The following is a 21,686-nucleotide window of genomic DNA, read 5'->3' on the forward strand; positions in this document are numbered from 1 at the left end:
GGTGTCCAGGACAGTTGCAGTGGAGAGAGAGAGGTTGAGGATATGACAGATGGTGGGGGTGATAGTAGGAGTGATGGTGATAAGTAAGTTGGTGGGGATGGGGTCTGAGGAACAGGTGGTGGATTTCGAGATGGAGAGGAGATGGGCGGTTTCTTCTTCGGTGATAGCAGGAAAAGAGGAGAAGGAGGCCTGGGTAGGTTGGTTGAGAGAGTGGGTTATAGGATGAAGAGGAGGAGAAGGGTTGGTGGTGAATTCGAGGTTGATCTTCAGGACCTTGTCACGGAAGTAGTCGGCCAGAGATTGAGGAGAGAGTGAGGGGGGGGAGTGGGAGCGGAGGGCACTTTGAGGAGGGAGTTGAGGGTGGTGAAGAGACGACATGGGTTAGAGCTGAGGGAATTAGTCAGTTGGGTGTAATAGTCCTGTTTAGCGAGGAATAGGGAGGATTGGAAGGAGGATAGCATGAATTTGAAGTGAATGAATCAGTATGGGCGCGAGATTTCCTCCAGAGGCGTTCAGCCGAACGGGCACAGGAGCGAAGGTAACGGGTGCAAGGGGTCAGCCAGGGCTGGGGATTGGTACGCCTTGTGGGACGGGAGATGGACGGTGCAAGGGTGTCTAGAGCAGAGGAGAGAGTGGCATTGTAAGTGGAGACAGCTATGTCAACAGATTTGGAGGACATGATGGAAGGGAGGAGATCAGAGATACTAGAGGATAAGGTGGGGGGGGGGGGGGTCAACAGCCTGGAGATATCTGGACGTAGTAGTTAGTGTTGGGCGAGATTGAGGGGGACGGTGCTGAAGTGTGAATGTGATTAGGTGATGGTCAGAGATAGGAAGAGCTGAAATGTAGAAATTGGAGGGTGAGCAAGTAGAAGAGAGGACGAGATCAAGACAGTGGCCAGATTTGTGAGTAGGGGTGGTGGGGCTCAGTTGGAGGTTGAAGGAGGAGGTACGAGTGAGGAACTGAGAAACATATGAGTCGGATGGGTTATCAGTGTGAATGTTGAAGTCACCAAGAATGAGGGATGGGGATGAGGGCTCAAGAAAAACGGAGAGCCAGGCATCGAAGTCGGTAAGGAAGGAAGGGAGGGATTTATCAGGGGGGCGGTAGATGACTGCAACTCTGAGCGGCAGTGGGTGGAATAGACGGATGGAGTGAACTTCAATGGATGAGAAGCAGTGAGACTGAGGTAGGTGGAGAGGTTGAAAACTGCAGGAGGGCGAAAGTAGTAGCCCGACACCGCCACCGCGGCCAGTTGGGCGTGGCGAATGTTAGAAAAGATAACCTCCGTGGCATAGGGCTGCGATTGAGGCAGAGTCGTCAGGGGTGAGCCAAGTTTCAGTTAGGGCGAGCAGTTGAAGGGAATGGGAGATGAAGAGATCGTGGGTGAAGGGAAGTTTGTTGCAGATTGAGTGGGCATTCCACAAGGCGCATGAGAAGGGGAGGGAGGGGGGAGGAGGGGAATAGAGATGAGATTGGAGATATCGCTGGGACGTTTGCATAGATGAGATGAGGACGAGGACAGGTTTGGGGGACCTGGGTTGGGATTGATGTCACCCGCGGATAGCAGAAGAAGGAGCAAGAGAGTGCGGAGAAGGGTGGGTGAGGAAGGGCGACGAAGGTGACGAAGACAGGATGCGCTTAGGAGGAAAGGGGAAGGGTTCATGGCAGGAAGGAGGTGTTGAAGGTTGAGAGCTAGGAAGGAGGAGGACGACAGTAGGGATGGTTTTGAGGTGGTGCTCCCAATGCCTTCTGGGACCTGTAGTAGGGCTCTTCCCCACTCTCGTGACAAGCCTTTGCTATTGCCTTGTCACAATATCATATTAATATATCAAATATAATATTAAAATACTTCATGCCTTTTATGGAGTTACTGTGTATATGCCACTCCTTTTTCAAATTCATAACCATTTTTGCTTCTACCACCTGTTTTAGGAGGATATTCCAGTAGGATTACCATATGTCTCCAGAAAAAGGAGGACACATTGATTCAGTCCGGGTTTTGCTTCCATTGAAAGCAATGGAAGTAAACCCCAGACTGGCTCAATGTTCCCTACTTTTTCTGGAGACATATGGTAACCCTACAATCCAGGCTTCCACTACCTTTTCCATGAAAAAATATTTCTAATTTTGCTTTTGATTCTACCTCTTTGTTGCCTCATATCATGCCCTCTAGTTCTAGAGCATTTGTTTGTTCAGTAATTCCTTTCAAGTGTTTAAAGGTCTGTATTGTTTTCATCATCTTTTCTAGAACATACACATTTAGGACCTCTAGTTTCTTCTCATATGTCTCCCTTTCCTTTTCCTCCACGCAGCCGTCATCCCCGTTCACTCAAAACAAAGCAAGCAAATCTATGAGCTGCTCTATCCATGTTGCCATTCTTTATTGTTGGTAGCATTTTTATTTGATCTCACTTATAGTGTCAGCACTTATACATGTATGAAGGTAGACAATCAATTTTGGGCAGCACAAAAACAACTGGAGGATTAAGAGACAACTTTCCTTAATCCCTCCAGTAGAGCGCTGCCCAAAACAAGCACTTTTCCAAAACCTAGATGTGCCCTGGGGCAGCTGCAAATCCCAACATTGATTACAGCAAGGATAGACATACATGCTCCTTCTGAAATGGGGAATGTGTGTGTTTTTTGGCCCCACTATAGTCCCACCCCAAAAAAATACATGTATCTGTCATTTACATATGTAAATTCTGGCTTTCTAAAATTGTGTTTTCTACATGTATGTGACAAATACATCTAAATGCTGGCATTTACTCATGTAAATTGTGGACAGGGTTTCTAAAGTAACAGCCTTAGGCTATACACACACATAGCTTCACATGCATATCACTTGAATATATAAGCATCTATTTTTGTGCATAAAATACTGTTTTACATGTGTAAATGGTTTTATAATTGTCTTCTGAGGCATCTAAATTGAAATATTCAGCAGTCTTTGAATATCAGATTCCAGATTACAAAATCATCAACTCTAGTTTGCCACGTATTTGGCTGCAGAATGACTTCTTGTTTTCATAGGTAAGAATAACATGGCGCAAAAACGTGTTATCTTGCTCCAATCAGAAAGACAACATGATTGAGATGACTTCTGCTTATAATAATAAATATTTTGTTTTATTTGCAGACCCAGTTTGATGATTTATGGAGAAAATTTGTCACTTACTCATCTGGCGAACAACTTTTTGGCTTGCCTGTTACAGAGTATGAGGTGTTACAGAAATACAAGTAAATATGATTTATTAATTTATTTACAAATAGTTGATATTTCTGCCTTCTGTAAATTAAACATTAAAGTTGTTATAATTTAAAAATTGTATTTAAAAATATAAGTGCATAAAATACATCATCTAAAAAACAGTACTTACATAACTACAAATCAAACATCTGAACATGCATCAAGGCCTCCCACTTAGGAAGGGAAACCAAGATGGCAATGTGGCCCCTTGTAACCTCAGACCAGTGGATTCTGCAAATAGTCCGTGAGGGTTACACTCCTACTTGGCATCAATCTCCTTCAAATTGCCCACAAAGAGCCTCAAAGCTCAGCTCTTAACATCAGGAAGTACTCACAGAGAAACTCTCCTCCCTTCTAAAGGCCCATGCGGTTGAACCCATTCTACCAGGTGAAGGGATTCTGAACCAGGTATTTCCTCATGCCCAAAAAGATGGGGGGATTTTATACCATCCTAGACCTAAGGGCCCTGAACAAATATCTAGTCAATGAAAAGTTCAGGATGAACCATATGAGTGTTCCCTTCACATGGCATTGCCCGAAAGATATTCCAAGAATGTGACACCCCCTCAATGGGTCTCTTCGCCACTCATCTTAATAACAATGTCCCTGAGATCTGTTCCAGACTCAAGTCACATGGCAGACTAGTTTTGATGCTTTCCTTCTGAATTGTGGGGAGGGCCTTCTGTACTCATTTTCTCCAATCCCTCTAATATGGAAGACTCTGCTGAAAATCTTCTCATAGCGCTGTATTGGCCGAAGCAGATATGGTTCCCTCTTCTTCTGGAGTTGTCTTCTGAAGAACCTTGGAAATTGGTGTTTTTTCCAACCTTCAGCACACACAGAATGAGGGATCTCTTCTGCATCCTAACCTCCTGTCCTTGGCCCTCATAGCTTGGATGTTGAGAGTGTAGAACTTATGTCCCTCCAAATGCCTAAGAGTGTTTCCAAGATCATGCTGGCTTCCAGGGAAAGATTCTATTAAGAGGTGTCATACTTTCAAATGGAAGAGGTTTGATATGTGGTATAAGGGCAAGATTTTAGATCCTTTCTCCTGCCCTACACAAAAATTGCTTGAGTACCTTCTACACCTCTCTCTCTGATTTAGAAACAAATTCTGTAAGGATTCACCTCAGTGCAATTAGTGCTTACCATCACTGTGTAGAGGGGAAGCCCACCTCTGTACAGCCTCTAGTTGTTTGCTTTATGCAGGGTTTGCTTCTAATGAAATCCCCTATCAAACCTCCAACAATGTCATGGAACTTCAATGTTGTCTTCACCCAGCTGATGAAAGCTCCTGTTGAGCTACTTGAACTTTACTATCTGAAGTACCTGACCTGGAAGGTCTTATTTTTGGTGGCGGTCGTTTCAGCTCATAGGGTCAGTGAGCTCCAGGTTCTTATATCTGATCCACCTTACACAAGGTTCCATCATAACAGAGTAGTTCTCTGCATACATCCTGAGTTCCTTCCTAATGTGGTAGCAGAGTTTCATCTTAATCAATCTGTGCTTCCAATATTTTTCTCAAAGCTTCATGTCCATCTTAGTGAAAGCGCACTGCACACCTTGGACTGGAAGTGAGACTTAGCTTCTGTTTGGAGCAGACTAAGGTCCATAGACAGTCCACTCAGCTTTTCTTTTAATTTTTTTGACCCAAAGTGGATGGAGGCAGCCATCGATAAACACACTTTATCCAACTGGCTATCACACTGCATCTCCTTCACTTATGCCCAGTCTAGGCTGACTCTAGAATGTCATGTCATGGCTCACATTGTCAGACCAACAAAATTTCAGGAGGCACTCTGTATGCGTTAATTTGAAGACCCCTGAAGAAGGCCGGTTGGCCGAAACACGGACTGTGTAGGGTCCTAATAAACTTCTTTGGTGCTCTTACTCTCTATGGTTTTTTTCTGGTCTGTTTTAGTTTTTCTTCCGCTCTATTTGTTGTTTCACATTGTCAGAGCCATGGCAGTGTTGGTAGCCCATTTGAGATTAGCCTCTGTTGAGATTTGCAGAGCTGTGATGTGGGCTTCAGTCTACATATTCACATCTCACTACTGCCTTGAGCAGAATTCCCAATGTGACAGCTGGTTCAGCAGACAGTTCTGCAGAATTTGTTTGGAGTCTAAAATCCAACTCCACCCTCCTAGGCCCATTATTTTCTGTTCCAGGCTGCACCTTCACAACAGGTTTTATTCGGTTTCTTAGAATTATTGTTTCTTGTTGGCCTTGCTGTTGCAAGTCCTATTGACCAATGTTGATAGAACTGAAAAATGAGCTTGCAGAGCTATTGTTAGTAATATGTAATTTATCGTTAAAATCGAGCGTGGTACCGGAAGATTGGAGGGTGGCCAATGTAACGCCAATTTTTAAAAAAGGTTCCAGAGGAGATCTGAGAAATTATAAACCGGTGAGTCTGACGTCGGTGCCAGGCAAAATGGTAGAGACTATTATTAAGAACAAAATTACAGAGCATATTCAAAAGCATGGATTAATGAGACAAAGTCAACATGGATTCAGTGAAGGGAAATCTTGCCTCACCAATCTACTACATTTCTTTGAAGGGGTGAACAAACGTGGATAAAGGTGAGCCAGTTGATATTGTGTATCTGGATTTTCAGAAGACGTTTGACAAAGTACTTCATGAAAGACTACAGAGGAAATTGGAGAGTCATGGGATAGGAGGCAGTGTTCTATTATGGATTAAAAACTGATTAAAAGATAGAAAACAGAGAGTAGGGTTAAATGGTCAGTATTCTCAATGGAGAAGGGTAGTTAGTGGGGTTCCTCTGTGCTGGGACCACTGCTTTTTAACATATTTATAAATGACCTAGAGATGGGAGTAACTAGTGAGGTAATTAAATTTGCTGATGACACAAAGTTATTCAAAGTCGTTAAATCGCGGGAGGATTGTGAAAAATTACGAGACTGGGAGACTGGGCATCTAAATGGCAGATGGCGTTTAATGTGAGCAAGTGCAAAGGATGCATGTGGGAAAGAGGAACCCGAATTATAGCTACGTCATGCAAGGTTCCACGTTAGGAGTCACAGACCAAGAAAGGGATCTAGGTATCGTCGTTGATGATACGTTGAAACCTTCTGCTCAGTGTGCTGCTGCAGCTAAGAAAGCAAATAGAATGCTAGGTATTATTAGGAAAGGAATGGAAAACAAAAATGAAGATGTTATTATGCCTTTGTATCGCTCCATGTTGCAACCGCACCTCAAATATTGTATTAAATTCTGGTCGCCACATCTCAAAAAAGATATAGTGGAATTAGAAAAGGTGCAGAGAAGGGCGACAAAAATGATAAAGAGGATGGAACGACTTCCCTATAAGGAAAGACTAAAGCGGCTAGGGCTCTTCAGCTTGGAGAAAAGACGGCTGAGGTCTATATGATAGAGGTCTATAAAATAATGAGTGGAGTGGAACGAGTAGATTTGAAGTGTCTGTTTATGCCTTCCAAAAATACTAGGACTAGGGGGCATACGATGAACCTACAATGTAGTAAATTTAAAACGAATCGGAGAAAGTTTTTCTTCACTCAATGTGTAATTAAACTCTGGAATTCATTGCCAGAGAATGTGGTAAAGGCGGTTAGCTTAGCGGAGTTTAAAAAGGTTTGGACGACTTCCTAAAGGAAAAGTCCATAGACCATTATTAAATGGACTTGGGAAAAATCCACTATTTCTGGGATAAGCAGTATAAAATGTTTTGTACTTTTTTGGGATCTTGTCAGGTGTTTGTGACCTGGATTGGCCACTGGAAACATGATGCTGGGCTTGATGGACCTTTGATGTTTCCCAGTATGGCAATACTTATGTACATATGGTGAGCCTGGTAGCTAGGGATTCCAACATATGAGGACATACTGTCCTGCTTGTCCTCAGGAAAAGTGAAGTTACTCACTTGTAGCAGGTGTTCTCTGAGGACAACAGGACATATGTTCTCACACACCCTCCCACTTCCCCAAGGGTTGAATTCTTTATGCTTTTTATCAAACTGAGAGTGCCATTCAAGTTGGGGAGACTGGAAGACACATGCATTTTCGAGTCTGCCAGAAGGTTAATGAATATGGGATAGTGTCAACCACATGTGAGAATATATGCCCTGCTGTCCTCAGAGAACATCTGCTACAGATGAGAAACTTCGCTTTTTTAGATGAGAAGATATCAAGGTTCATAGTCAATTGATTGATCCAAGTGAATATCTGGGAGGAACTTGAAGATGTGATGTCCAAAGTTCTACATCTTTTGCAGTCCCTCTGTTGGATTGTTAATCTTGATGAGAGCAAGTTGATTCTATCTCAGGACCTGGAACATTTGAGAATAAGATTCAAATATCACCTCGTGCTTGGGATTACAATCAAGTGTTGTGGTCAATGACATCTGCTGTAGACTTAGTCCAGTGGGTGCATGCTCACATGAGACCTTTACAGAGTTCCTTGCTCTGTCATGAATTGGCAGTTTACCAGAGTTTCAACTGTTGTCTTCCTTGGACGTCACACGCCAGAATCAGTGTGAAATGGTGGCTACAGTCCCACAGACTTTGTTGAGTAAGCCTTCAGGTTTCTAACTGGATAGTGATAACAATGGACACAAGTTCAGAGGAAGACCTCTTTTTAAGGGTTAAATGGTGCAGGAAACCTGGTCGCTGACTGAGAAGCACTGGTTAATAAATCTTCTGGAGCTCAGAGCTGTGTATGAGAATTTGAGGAAATGTAGCAGGAGGGATTCAGATATCTCTTGGCCCCCTTATACACAACTCCCCCAAGATTAAATATTGATCAACAGGTTTTTCAGCTAAGGAAGATTTGGAGAAAAGACTCAACATCAGAAATGATCAAGAAGAATTTTCAACAGAGGGATGCACATATTTACAAAAGAAGAGGGAGAAACATCATGTCCCACAGAATGATAGACAGTTACTACAATTAGTTTCAACCACTAGCACAGGAAGAACATTAAGTAGGGTTTATAATCTTTCGAGTAGAACATTAAGTATGAATGAAATCAAGGCGTGGAGGAGTGGCCTAGTGGTTAGGGTGGTGGACTTTGGTCCTGGGGAACTGAGGAACTGAGTTCAATTCCCAGCATAGGCAGCTCCTTGTGACTCTGGGCAAGTCACTTAACCCTCCATTGCCCCATGTAAGCCGCATTGAGCCTGCCATGAGTGGGAAAGCACGGGGTACAAATGTAACAAACAGAAAAAAAAAGGATCTGGATAAAGGTTTATCCTTTACACCGACTCCTTGTTATAGTGCTTTTAACGCAAGCGTTGAGCTTTTACATGTAAACTGAAGATCATTTATTATTTTTTGAGACGGACTGCCATCGCATCAGGTTATTTTCTATTGTTAAACGTGAGAGTAAATGGACGCCTCCTGGTAATCCTAATCCTATGATTGTGGCATACAAAAATATAGTACTAAAAGAACTAGCACAGTTAGAAGAGAGTGGCAAAAAAGTATTTTGTAATTTAAGTACATGTAACGCCTCTTTACCTGGGTGCTTCTGGGTCTGGGGTCCGTCAGCATATCACTGCTCGGCAGCTGTTGCTCCTCTTGAGTCATATGGCCTCTTCCATTCATGTTGCTTTCAAACCTCAGGGAATTTGGCAGATCTCTTCCATGTGACACCCAAATTAGTCCAATCCCTGCTTTGGTGGACAGTTCGATACAATTTTATTGTGGGACTCATGTTTACATCTCTTCAGCCTTAAGAGGTACTGATGACATATGCTTCCCACTTGGGGTGGGGAGCTCATGCAGGAGGGCTTCACACTCAAAGTGCTTGGTCGACCTAGGAATTCAGGCTTCAGATCAATTTCCTGAAACTATGGGCATTCTGGACTGCTCTGAATACGTTCAAGGCTCGTTTGTCGAACCAGGTTGTCTCATTCAAATTGACATCCTTTCTTCACCAGCAAACAAGGGGTCACAGGGTCACACCCTGTTTAGCAGGAAGCTGTCCGGTTGTGGTACTGGGCATCAAGGCTTGGGATGCTTCTCAAAGCCAGTTATTTGGCGGGCAAATTCAACAGTCTGGCCGACAGGCTGGGAAGGTTCTGCTGTAAAAATAATAAAAAATCCTGAGATGGCTGCATAGCCTTTGGCAAGTGAGAAACTGTTTTGCATCCATTATAGGCATTTTTTAGAAATCTCTGGAATGTATGCATCAAAAGACAAGAGGTCACATAACCCATCTGTGTGATTTATTTTGCTATTATCAGAGAACAGTCATTAGAGGTAAGCAGTTTCATTATACCTAAGGTATCCCTGCCTTATTTAGCATTATTAATAGTTATTTTGTTTTTTCTAGGAAGGAACTAGGATTACTTCAGAAACTCTATGGATTATATGATGCTGTTATGAACAATATCAGGGGATATTATGAGATACTTTGGTCAGATGTAGATATTGAAAAAATTAATTCAGAGCTCCTGGAATTTCAAAACAGGTACCTCTTTTGATTGTTTAACTATTGCCAGTTATATTAAACTTATTGTATTTTTTGAGAACTGAGTATATTTGAAATACAGTAGAGTGTCAATTATCTAATGTAAATGGGACTGACAGATCGTTGGATAATCGAAAAGTCAGATAATACAGAAAAAGTGGATGAGGGATGAAATAGAAGTATATTTTATGCATGTTTCAAAAGAGGAAGCAATGAAAAAGTGTTTAAACCTTAAAGTGCCCAAGAAACTTACCTAGTACTGCTGCTTATTAACTAAACATGATGCTGAGAAAGAAAAACCCAAGCACACCTCAATGACAATGCTGTGATGTCATCGAAGTATGTCAGATAAGATAAGCAAAGGTTAGATAAGCAAGACTTTACTGTATTTAAAATCTTGATTTTTCTTGGCTTAACAATAAGAAACCCAATATTTAGATATATAATCGAACGAAAACGTCTATCTCCATGGGCGTTTATCTCCGAGAACGGGTCCGTGAAGGGGCAGACCGAACCGTATTTTCGGAAAAAATAGACGTCCATGTTTTATTCGACAATTTGTGAGCTGGGCGTTTTTGTTTTTCAGCGATAATGGAAAATGAAAGCGCCCAGCTCAAAAACGAATAAATCCAAGGTATTTGTTCGTGGGAGGGGCCAGGATTCGTAGTGCACTGGTTCCCCTCACATGCCAGGACACAACCGGGCACCCTAGGGGGCACTTTTACAAAACAAAAAAAAGGTAAAAGAGCTCCCAGGTGCATAGCACCCTTCCCTTGTGTGTTAAGCCCCCCATATCCCCCTCAAAACCCACTGCCCACAAGTCTACACCATTACTTTAGCCCTAAGGGGTGAAGGGGGGCACCTACATGTGGGTACAGTGGATTTGGGGGGGTTGGACGACTAAGCATTAAGCAGCACAATTGTAACAGGTAGGGGAGGGATGGGCCTGGGTCCACCTGCCTGAAGTCCACTGCACCCCCTAACAACTGCTCCAGGGACCTGCATACTGCTGCCAGGGAGGTGGGTATGACATTTGAGGGTGAAAATAAAAAGTTGTGAAACATCATGTTTTGTGGTGGGAGGGGGTTAGTGACCACTGGGGGAGTCAGGGGAGGTCATTCCCGATTCCCCTCTGGTGGTAATCTGGTCATTTAGGGCACTTTTTGGGGCCTTATTCGTGAAAAAACAGGGTCCAGGAAAAGTGCCCTAAATTCTAGCTACAAACCCATACTTTTTTTCCATTATCGGCGAAAGGCGCCCATCTCTGTTCAGGTGATAACCATGCCCCAGTCCCGCCTTCACCACGCCTCCGACACGCCCCCGTCAACTTTGTACGCTTCCGCGATGGAGTGCAGTTGAATACGTCCAAGTTCGGCTTTCGATTATACCCTTGTCACCCCTCCTTTTCATTCTTGCGTTAGATCCCTTATTAATCTCTATAAGACAATCTCAGGCTGTGGAAGGTATATCAATAGCTGGTAGATCAGTAAAGTTATCGGCCTATGCTGATGACATTTTACTAAACATTTCATCCCCTGAAACTTCTATTCCACAATTATTCCAACTGATTAGACAATTTGGAACTTTATCTGGCTACCTAAACGGAGGTCTTGCCCCTTAACGTACATTGTGTACAGGCAAAGTTTCCCTCTTTACCTTTGTGTTGGTGTAGAACTGGTTTGACATATCTAGGCTTACAGATTTCATAAAGTACATTAAAGTACATTATAGACATTAATACCTCCTGTATTATTAAACAGATACAATCTTCATGCTCTAATTGGTCTCCATGGTATTTCACATAGTGGGGCTGATTAGATAGCATAAAATGATCTTAGCCCCTCAAGTACTTTAGGTATTGTCTATGCTTCCATATGTTGTGATAAAGTCACATCCAGGATAGTTGGGTTAAGGCAGTTTCAGTCTGAAATACAAGTCATGTGGGTACAGTGGGTTTCGGGTGTTTATCGGCCTTTGGCTGATAATCGAAAAAAATGGGCGTTTTTAGTGAGAATTTAGGTCACTTTTTTTTTTACCCTTTTTTTCACGAACAAGTCCCAAAAAAGTGCCCTAAATGACCAGATGACCACCGGAGGGAATCGTGGATAACTACCCCTGACTCCCCCAGTGGTCACTAACCCCCTCCCATCAAAAAAAAAAACAATTTTAGCAACTTTTTTTGCCAGCCTCAAATGCCTTACCCAGTTCCATCACAGCAGTATGCAGGTCCCTTGGGCAGTTGTTAGTGGGTGCAGTGGACTTCAGGCAGGTGGACCCAGGCCCATCCCCCCCTACCTGTTACACTTGTGGTGGTTAATGTTGAGCCCTCCAAAAAACCCCAAAACCCACTGTATCCACATGTAGGTGCCCCCCTTCACCCCTTAAGGCTATGGTAATGGTGCAGACTTGTGGGCAGTAGGTTTTGGGGGGCTCAGCACACAAGGGAAGGGTGCTATGCACCTGGCAGCTATTTCAATGTGTTTTTTTAATTTGTAAAAGTGGCTCCTAGGGTGCCCGGTTGGTGTCCTGGCATGTGAGGGGGACCAGTGCACTACGAATCCTGGCCCCTCCCACGACCCAATGCCTTGGATTTGTTCGTTTTTGAGCTTGGCGCCTTCGGTTTCCATTATCGCTGAAAACCGATAGCGCCCAGCTCAAAAACACCCAAATCCTAAACATTTGCCCTGCACAACCTGTATTATCGAAAAAAAGATGGGCGCCCATCTTTTTTGGAAAATACGGTTTGTCCCGCCCCTTCGCATGGCCGCCCACGGAGATGGCCGACCACGGAGATGGGCACCCATTTTCGATTATGCCCCTCTGTGTGTACCAAGGACGGTGATAAAAAAAAAAGTAAAGGGAAAATCTGTGTACCCAGAGTTTGTGAATAAGGGGAACTTTGATTACACTACAAGGGTAACAGTACCTGAGGAGTGGGGAGGGGATACAAGCAGCCTCTTCCCCATACGGGGAAGAGGAGAGAAAGAGGGCTAAGTGGGTTCCTTTCAGCCTGACTTTTGCTGACTCTAAGGGTGGACTTTGTAGAGTGCTCAGAGACTGAAGCAGCTAGATGAGCTGCAGTCCGTGTGGGGGGAAGGGGAATGAGAGCTAGAAAGGGACGGCTAGAGGAGCCCCAGTGGAAAATATAACGACAACTGCAGCCCAGGCGGCTGTCTAGGTCTGAGCTGAGGGGGCCGATTTGGGGGGCAGAAACTAGACACCGGGGCCAGAAGGAAGAAAAAGCACACAGGACCGACCGTCTTTCTTCTTGTAAGAGGATTGCTCAACTGGGTGATCCGGAGGAGGGCGATATTCTGTGGATTACAAACCTGTCAGTACCCCGTGGATTACACCATGCAAAAGAAAAGGCAACAGTTCCTTTTGTTTCACCCTAAAGTGTTTCAATAGGAGCTACATTCCTATGGAAGTACCCTTGCAAATGTGTTGTTAAGTATAAAGATGTGAAATATGTATGTTCTGAGTCCTCTCAGCTTGCTTTTTTTCTTGCTGATAAATTTCCTTTAGAATCTTCTACTGTTACTAGTTTGGTATCTATTGCTACTCCTGTAATCTCTTTTTATCTGCTCTAATTAGGTAATAGACGTGGTGGTGTTTCTTTTCCTTTTCCTGTTTTCTACCTATTTGAAGGCTGAATTCACCCCCCCAAGTGGTGGACTTTCTTTGTGTTGTTTTCATGAATGCCATTAATTGATTGTATTATTCAGTGTCATATTTCCCTTCAAAATGTTATCTTGTAATTATACTGTTGAAATTTCATAAATAATAATAATAAAAAGGGATAGTATGGATAAGCAGACTGGATGGGCCATATGGTCTTTATCTGCTTTCATTTTTCTATGTTTCAGATAGTTATCTAGTTAATAGACTAACCAGCTTATAATCGAACGAGAAAAACGCCCAAGTTCCGACCTAAATCGGGAGATGGGCGTCTTTCTCACAAAAACAAATAAAGCGGTATAATGGAAAGCCGAACTTTGGACGCTTTCAACTGCACTCCGTCGCGGATGCGGACAAAGTGGACGGGGGCGTGTCGGAGGCGTGGTGAAGGCGGAACTGGGGCGTGGTTATCACCCGAACAGAGATGGGCGCCTTTCGCCGATAATGGATGCGTTTGTAGCTAGAATTTAGGGCACTTTTCCTGGACCCTGTTTTTTTCACGAATAAGGCCCCAAAAAGTGCCCTAAATGACCAGATGACCCCCAGAGGGAGTCGGGGATGACCTCCCCTGACTCCCCCAGTGGTCACTAACCCCCTCCCACCACAAAAAATGATGTTTCACAACTTTTTATTTTCACCCTCAAATGTCATACCCTCCTCCCAAGCAGCAGTATGCAGGTCCCTGGAGCAGTTGTTAGGGGGTGCAGTGGACGTCAGGCAGGTGGACCCAGGCCCATCCCCCCCCTACCTGTTACAATTGTGCTGCTTAATGCTTAGTCGTCCAACCCCCCCAAACCCACTGTACCCACATGTAGGTGCCCCCCTTCACCCCTTAGGGCTATAGTAATGGTGTAGACTTGTGGGCAGTGGGTTTTGAGGGGGATTTGGGGGGCTCAACACACAAGGGAAGGGTGCTATGTACCTGGGAGCTCTTTTACCTTTTTTTTGTTTTTGTAAAAGGGTGCCCGGTTGGTGTCCTGGCATGTGAGGGGGACCAGTGCACTATGAATCCTGGCCCCTCCCACGAACAAATGCCTTGGATGTATTCGTTTTTGAGCTGGGCGATTTCATTTTCCATTATCGCTGAAAAGCAAAAACGCCCAGCTCACACCTTGGCGAATAAAACATGGGCGTCTATTTTTTTGGAAAATACGGTTCACTCCGCCCCTTCACGGACCCGTTCTCGGAGATTAACGCCCATGGAGATAGGCGTTTCTGTTCGATTATGCCCCTCTAAATATCACTGCTAACTGAATAACTCCGGAGACCACCCTTGCTCTACCTAGGCGTCTTTAAGGATGTTTAGTAGCAGTATCCAAGTACTAATTTGGACCCAATTTTCAAAGAATGAAGAAAACATTTGTATCCTCTCTTTCTGTGCTTGATATTCAAATATGGATCTTTCTATTCTATGCAGGGTAACCTCATTTGAAATGCTTCTTACGAGCTAAGCAAGATATAACTTTAGAAGTCACTTCATTATAAGAGAGTGATTCTAAAGGACAGCAATAATCTGCAACTATTCTATTTCTTTGTCCAAACACTCCAAAAATAAAGTTTTCTTTATATTTTATATTTGTTTAATGTATTAAAATGTTTCTTCTCAATTTGTAGGTGTCGCAAGCTTCCAAAAGCGCTTACAGGTTGGCAAGCATTTTTAGATTTGAAGAAAAGGATAGATGATTTCAGTGAATCATGTCCGCTGCTAGAAATGATGACAAATAAATCACTGAAGTTAAGGCACTGGGATGCTGTTGCTGAGCTAACAGGACATAAATTTGACGTAGAGTCTGATAGTTTTTGTTTGAGAAACATAATGGAGGCACCATTACTTCGATATAAGGAAGATATTGAGGTAAATGCAACAGTTAATTTTTGGAAGAAAATATTATAAATAATACCATATCAGTTATGTTAGACTATGAATTGTCTATATATGCTAGACTTAAGAAATTTTCTGAAAAATCCTTGAATGTAAAAGTAATATGAAAAGTTTCTTTTTTGGCCTAGAGTAGTATTACATTCACTCTAATTTTCATAACTGATCGAAAAATTTAGGTTAACTAAATTAGGGCCCTGTTTACCAAGCCGCATTATAGGTACGTTAGCATCTTTAACGCACGTTAACCATGTATGCACGTTTACCGTGTACACACCTACAATATCCCTATAGGTGCCTACATGGTTAGCACGTGCGCTAATTGTAGGCACATTAAGAACGCTAATGCACCTTAGTAAACAGGGCTCTTAATCTGATTTGAGCTCTGGGCATCCAAGATGGCAGCAGTATGTTAAGGCTATGTGCACATACCTTTTTCTTTTCTTCAATCCGTGATAGAGAACTAAGGGCGGAGAAAAGTAGAGTATTCCTTGTTCCCCTGTTGCTCCAGTACTGTTTGCTGGCCCTATTGATAATTTTGTGCAGTGGAGTCACAAGTTAGTGTCAGCGTTGGTGCACTCCCTGCTGGATGGTGTGACTGGAGTTGGAGGCCATGTCTGGGCTTCATCATTAAATTTCTGAGTATAGTAAGCTAACTAAAACATAAGTGTGATATTCAGCACATAAATGGCTATGAAGAACCGCATAAAGATAGGACTGTGTTTTATTCAGTCCTATTTATTTATTTTTCCATAGCGTCAGCAGCAGATGAATCCATAAACCAGTGGGTTGTATCCGTCTGCCAGCAGATGGAGATAGAGAACTAAATTGTAGAGACCCATACCAGAGTACCTGCCCTCAGACCATTTAGTATATCTCTATCTCCAGCAGGTGGTGGACGGATCTGTCCCTGCTCCTGGGTTTTCTGGTTCTTTAGGGTCTCTTGGGCTCTTAGCCAGTTGAGATCAGGGGTGTGTGTGGTCTCTGACCCCCTTTGGAGGCATACTTGATTAAATGTCCCTGCCTCACCCTGCGAATGCAGTGTCTCCTGGTGCTTAGACTGCTCTTTAAACTTCCTCACAACCCCCCCCCCCCCCCCCAAAAAAAAAAAAAAAAACAAACGAGAAAGAGCAGGTACTGCTGTTTATACTTCAGTCTGTGCAGCATGGGAGTTGCTGACAGTGTACTGGACCGGAGAGTCAGTAGACTATGTGTGAGAGAGATTCTGGCTCTACGTTTGGGTGAGTGACACTGTGTTCTTTTCCTCCGGCCCACCCCATGGTAATGGCAGCAAAGGCAGTTAAGCACTGTTCCCAGTGCGGGAAGCACTGTTCGGTTGCGTGGGTTTGTAGTGCGGATTGTGCCGCTTCTGTCAGGAATGAATCGGGGGCCCTACTTTCGGGCGTTCTGGTTTCCCACTTGGGACTCGATGATGCGGATGCCATTTCAAATCCTTCCGCGATTCCTCCCTCAGACTTGCCGCAGTTGGTTCTTGGCCCCTTGGTCAGAAAACTGAGAGATTCAGGTAGAAAAGACAGCAATGGGGCTTCTCAGGGGCTGGGTGTTTGTGCTGGCATGTCTGTGGTAGTGGGAAAGGAGGCAGCTGTTTCAGGGGAGGCATTCTCTCCCGAGTTCATACTGCTCCTGCATCAAGCTTATTTATTGAAACACACCTTTCCCTCTTCTATGTTGACAGGTGAGCGAGGTGGACCTATCGGCCCTTGAGGGTGCAAGTCACAGTCTCCTTCCAGTTGCTCTGGATCATTCTAACAAGCGCAGGCACCTGGAGTCAGGGTCTGAAACTGGCTCTGTAGGGCCACTGTCCCTTGTCCCTTCTCTCCCTGGGTGTTCAGGAGGCTCATTGCAGTCCGCGACTGTGGAGGACGAAGAGGAGGGGGAGATCATAGTGGAGGAACCGGATGATCCCACAGCAGTGCGAATCTTTCATAGGGAGGAGCTGTCCTCCCTTATTTCGTCAGCCTTGGAGGTGTTGCATATTCAGGATCCTGAGGCGCAAGCGGCAGCGACGGTGAATGTCTGCATGGCGAGAACTAGAAGACCCGCCAAAGCTTTTCCAGTACAAAAAGCTATTCAGGAGATAGTCACGGCACAATGGTCTTATCCAGATGCGCCTCTTAAAGTGTCCAGAGCCATGCACCCGGGTACAGGGAAGCCAAGCGGAGAAGTTTGATCTTCCCCGTGTAGATGCCTTGGTAACAGCAGTCACCACCCTTCCTGTGGAGGGTGTGTGTGTGTGTTTGCATTAAAGGACATACAGGATAGGTGTCTGGAAGCCACTCTGAGGTGCGCTTTTGAGGTTTCCGCGTTGGCCCTCAAAGCATCTATTTGTAGTTCTTATGTGTCCCGGGCTTCCCTTGACTGGCTCCAGCTGTCTGCTGACCAGGAGCAGAAAGCGGGTCTCTTTCCCCCCCCATTTATGCATGCACCCATGAATTTGAGCTCATGTCATAGAATTGCCCTTATAGCAGTGATTGTCAAATCCCACCTAAAATTGACCCCATTGGTGTATTTCAAACTGATTGTAGAAAGTGTGGATGATGCAGGAAGGGCAAAGAAAAAAAAATTTCAGTAGTCTTGGAAAGCACAACTTTGAACTACAGATATGGGGTATTTGAAAATCTGCTAGAGGTGTAACCTGTTATTAGACTAAGTGCAGATTATAAGCAATTGACATTGATGCAATTTTTTTAAAATTTAACTCAGTATATCAACAATGATATCACTATTGGGCTCATTTTCGAAAGAGAAGGACACCCATCTTTCGACATAAATCGGAAGATGGACGTCCTTCTCCCAGGGTCATCCAAATCGGTATAATCGAAAGCCGATTTTGGACGTCCCCAACTGCTTTCCGTGGCAGGGACGGCCAAAGTTCAAGAGGCCGTGTCGGAGGCGTAGCGAAGGTGGGACTTGGGCGTGCCTAACACTTGGACGTCCTTGACCCATACAACCAAGGCACAAAAAGGTGTCTGAAATGACCAGATGGGCACCAGAGAGAATTGGGGATGACCTCCCCTTACTCCTCCAGTGGTCACTAACTCCCTCCCACCCTCAAAAAAACATCTTCCAAAATATTGATTGCCAGCCTCTATGCCACCCTCAGATGTCATATTCAGGTCCATGACAGCAGTATGCAGGTCCCTGGAGCAGTTTTAGTGGACGCAGTGCAATTCAGGCAGGCGGACCCAGGCCCATTCTCCCCCCCCCCCCCCCCCCCACCTGCTACATTTGTGGAGGAAACAGCGAGCCCTCCAAAACCCATCACAAACCCACTGTACCCACATCTAGGTGCCCCTCTTCACCCGTAAGGGCTATGGTAGTGGTGTACAGTTGTGGGTAGTAGGTTTTTTTTTTTGGGGGGGGGGGGGGGGTTAGGGGGCTCAGCACACAAGGTAAGGGAGCTATGTACCTGGGAGCAATTTATGAAGTCCACTGCAGTGCCCCCTAGGGTGCCTGGTTGGTGTCCTGGCATGTCAGGGGGACCAGTGCACTAGAAATGCTGGCTCCTCCCATGACCAAATGGCTTGCATTTGGTCGTTTCTGAGATGGGCGTCCTTGGTTTCGAAAATTGCTGAAAATCAGAAACGTCCATGTCTAGTGACAACCATCTCTAAGGACGACCAAATTTCAGGATTTGTACATCCCTGACCGAATTATAGAAAGGACAGATGGACGTCCATCTTGTTTCGAAAATACGGGTTTCCCCGCCCCTGGGTTGGGACATTTTACGAGGACGTCCTAATCAAAACTTGGACGTCCCTTTCGAAAATGCCCCTCCATGTGACCAATGACATTTTGCTTGGTCACTGCATTTGCATTTTAAGTTTGATTTAATAGCTGTTTCTATTTCTTTTCCAAAAATAATGTTAGAGTTGATAGTAATTCTCTTTTACCTCAGAGTCAAATAAATATTTATTAAGATTTATAACTGCCTTTATTACATTTTCATATATGAAAAATAATTACACAGATAATATATACACATACTCCTTACGTTTTACAGGATATCTGCATATCAGCAGTAAAGGAGAAAGACATTGAGGCAAAACTGTCTCAGGTTGTTGAGGCCTGGTCTAACCAGAACCTGAGTTTTTCAGCATTCAAAACTAGAGGAGAACTATTATTAAAAGGAACAGAATCTGCAGAAATGATTACACTAATGGAGGACAGCTTAATGATCCTAGGCTCTTTGCTCAGCAACAGGTAATATAAGTGAATTTGGTGAAGTTAAAGCAAGCAATTTTCAATAGCCTGAATTGTAACAAATGTTGCCACTGTATACAAGCTCATTTTATTGCACACAAACTGGTACCTAATTGTCAAAGAAAAATTTTGTAAAAGTTCTGCCTTCAGTTCCTTTTTGCCCTGGGATAAGCCATACTGAAAACATGAGGAGTCCAGTTTTCAAAAGCCATTTATCCTGATAAATATTTACATACTGGTATAACTTGACTGAAAATTGCCCAGCCCTTACATAAGTTAAAATGCATGGAGGCAGGGCCACTGCCAGGGTACTGGACACCCTAGGTGAGCTTTCAGCTTTCCATATCCTTCAATTAATTCCCAGATCTCTAAGGACTTCCTTGAAATTCTGATAATTAAAATTGAGGAAAGAGATTCTGGATGTTTATTTAAAGGAAGTATGTCAGTTTTTTCTTTCTTGTAAGGCCATTTTCTTCTCTTTGCCTTGGGTTTTGCTTTCTGTGCTTTAAGCTTGTTTTCCCATTTCCTGTACATGACACCCACCCTAGCTAAATACTAAGGGGTCCTTTTACTAAGTTGCGGGAAAAAGGGCCCTTCACTGGCGGTGGGGGCTGTTTTTCCTGTGCGCCAGGGCCCTTTTTCCTGTAGCCAGTAAAACCTGAAAAAAAAATGACCACGCGGTAAGATAACTCTCACTGAAGTGGTGATAAGGGCTCCGGCACTAACCCAGCGGTAACCAGGCAGCTCACGTCGATGCCCAATTATTGCCGGGTTATGTATCAAAAGACATGAAGCGAAACCATAAAGAATTAGAATTTGATACATTAAGCATAATGCTTTAAGAGAAACATGCTTCTTTATCGAAAGCCAACGTAACTTCATCATATAACTTGAAATACTAGTATATCTATCTATTTTGAAAATTAATCTCAGCCGTTTTTTGAATAAGTTGTAATTTATGTAAGTATTTGGAGCATATCACCGAGTACAATACATTGCAAAAGTCAAGATGAGAAAGAATCATCATCTGAACTAAGAGAGCAAATGTCTCCTTTGTGAAAAAAGATCTGATCCGCCTCAATTGCCTTAATTTAAACAATGTCTTCCTCCAGAGATGATTAACTTCTGGGCTGTTGGTCAAAGAAGAATTTAAGATCATTCCCAGTACCCAAGACTCAGATTCTATTGGCAATGGACAGAGCTAAGCTTGCGTCACCTCAAATGGCACTATTTCACGTAATCAGTCTAAAGATAAATGTCAGTAGCCTGTTAACTCTAAGAGAACTGTATACCTCATTGAATCTATTTAACCATAACGTATTTACTTTTAGATAACTGTAAGCCACATTGAAATTTGTTTAACAAAGTCCATTCTTGAATTCTTTGTATCCCTGAGGTAATAATTTCAGGCAATTCGGAAATCATAGGAGGTACATGTAGCAAAAATAGTATGTCATCAGCATAAGATAACAACAACTCTCTGGCATTCAACTTAAGTTGCCCTAAGAAAGGCATGAAAAAATTAAATAATATCGGTGACAGTGGCGAACCCTAGGAGAATCCACACCCCGGAGACCAGTATCTGGAAAACACCCCATTCTGATGAACACAATAACTCCGGCTCTTCAAAACTTCCATAAACCAATTGAGTACTGGTCCTGAAACACCAATATTTGCTAATCTATCAAGCATTATGGTGTGATCAATGCAGAGGTGTAGCCACGGGTGGGCCAGGCCCACCCAATTTGGACTCAGGCCTACCTAGCAGTGTTGCACCTTTAACATCACTGGAGTAGAGGGGAGGAGGCTGGGCTCCCGCGGCCCTGCATCTCCCTCCCTTAAGCGTCGCTCTTGCATGAACAGTTTCCCTGGCAGCGGCGACGATTCCTAGTACACGCTGCCTGCCGCTATGCTGGAAGCCTCCTTTCTGCCACATCCCGCCCCTTCTTTCGCAACTTCCTGTTTCTGACTAGTAGCTGGACGGGACACGGCAGAAGGGAAGCTTCTGGCTTAGTGGCAGGCAGGCAGCTTGTGGGAATTGTTGCTTCTGCTAGGTACCTGTTCAAGCAAGAGCGACGCTTATAACAGAGGGAGATGCAGGACCACAGGAGCCCAGCATGTTCCTCTTACTGCTGATGTGATGTGGGTGGTGGGGGGGGGGATGATAGAGGGAGGATTGTTGGACATGGGGGAGGGGA

The 21,686-nt window shown here is 44.0% G+C and overlaps 1 protein-coding gene across 1 annotated transcript in view; it reads left to right on the forward strand.

The window, feature by feature from the left end:
• DNAH8 (dynein axonemal heavy chain 8) overlaps positions 1–21,686 on the forward strand; it is a 1,267,128-nt gene that overhangs the window by 656,224 nt on the left and 589,218 nt on the right. The window contains 4 exon segments of the mRNA XM_030199255.1: positions 3,143–3,243; positions 9,570–9,707; positions 15,000–15,240; positions 19,289–19,488. Of these exon segments, the coding sequence (XP_030055115.1) occupies positions 3,143–3,243; positions 9,570–9,707; positions 15,000–15,240; positions 19,289–19,488 (680 nt within the window).

Source organism: Microcaecilia unicolor, chromosome 3, assembly GCF_901765095.1.
Source record: "Microcaecilia unicolor chromosome 3, aMicUni1.1, whole genome shotgun sequence".
In the NCBI taxonomy this organism is placed as follows: Eukaryota; Metazoa; Chordata; class Amphibia; order Gymnophiona; family Siphonopidae; genus Microcaecilia; species Microcaecilia unicolor.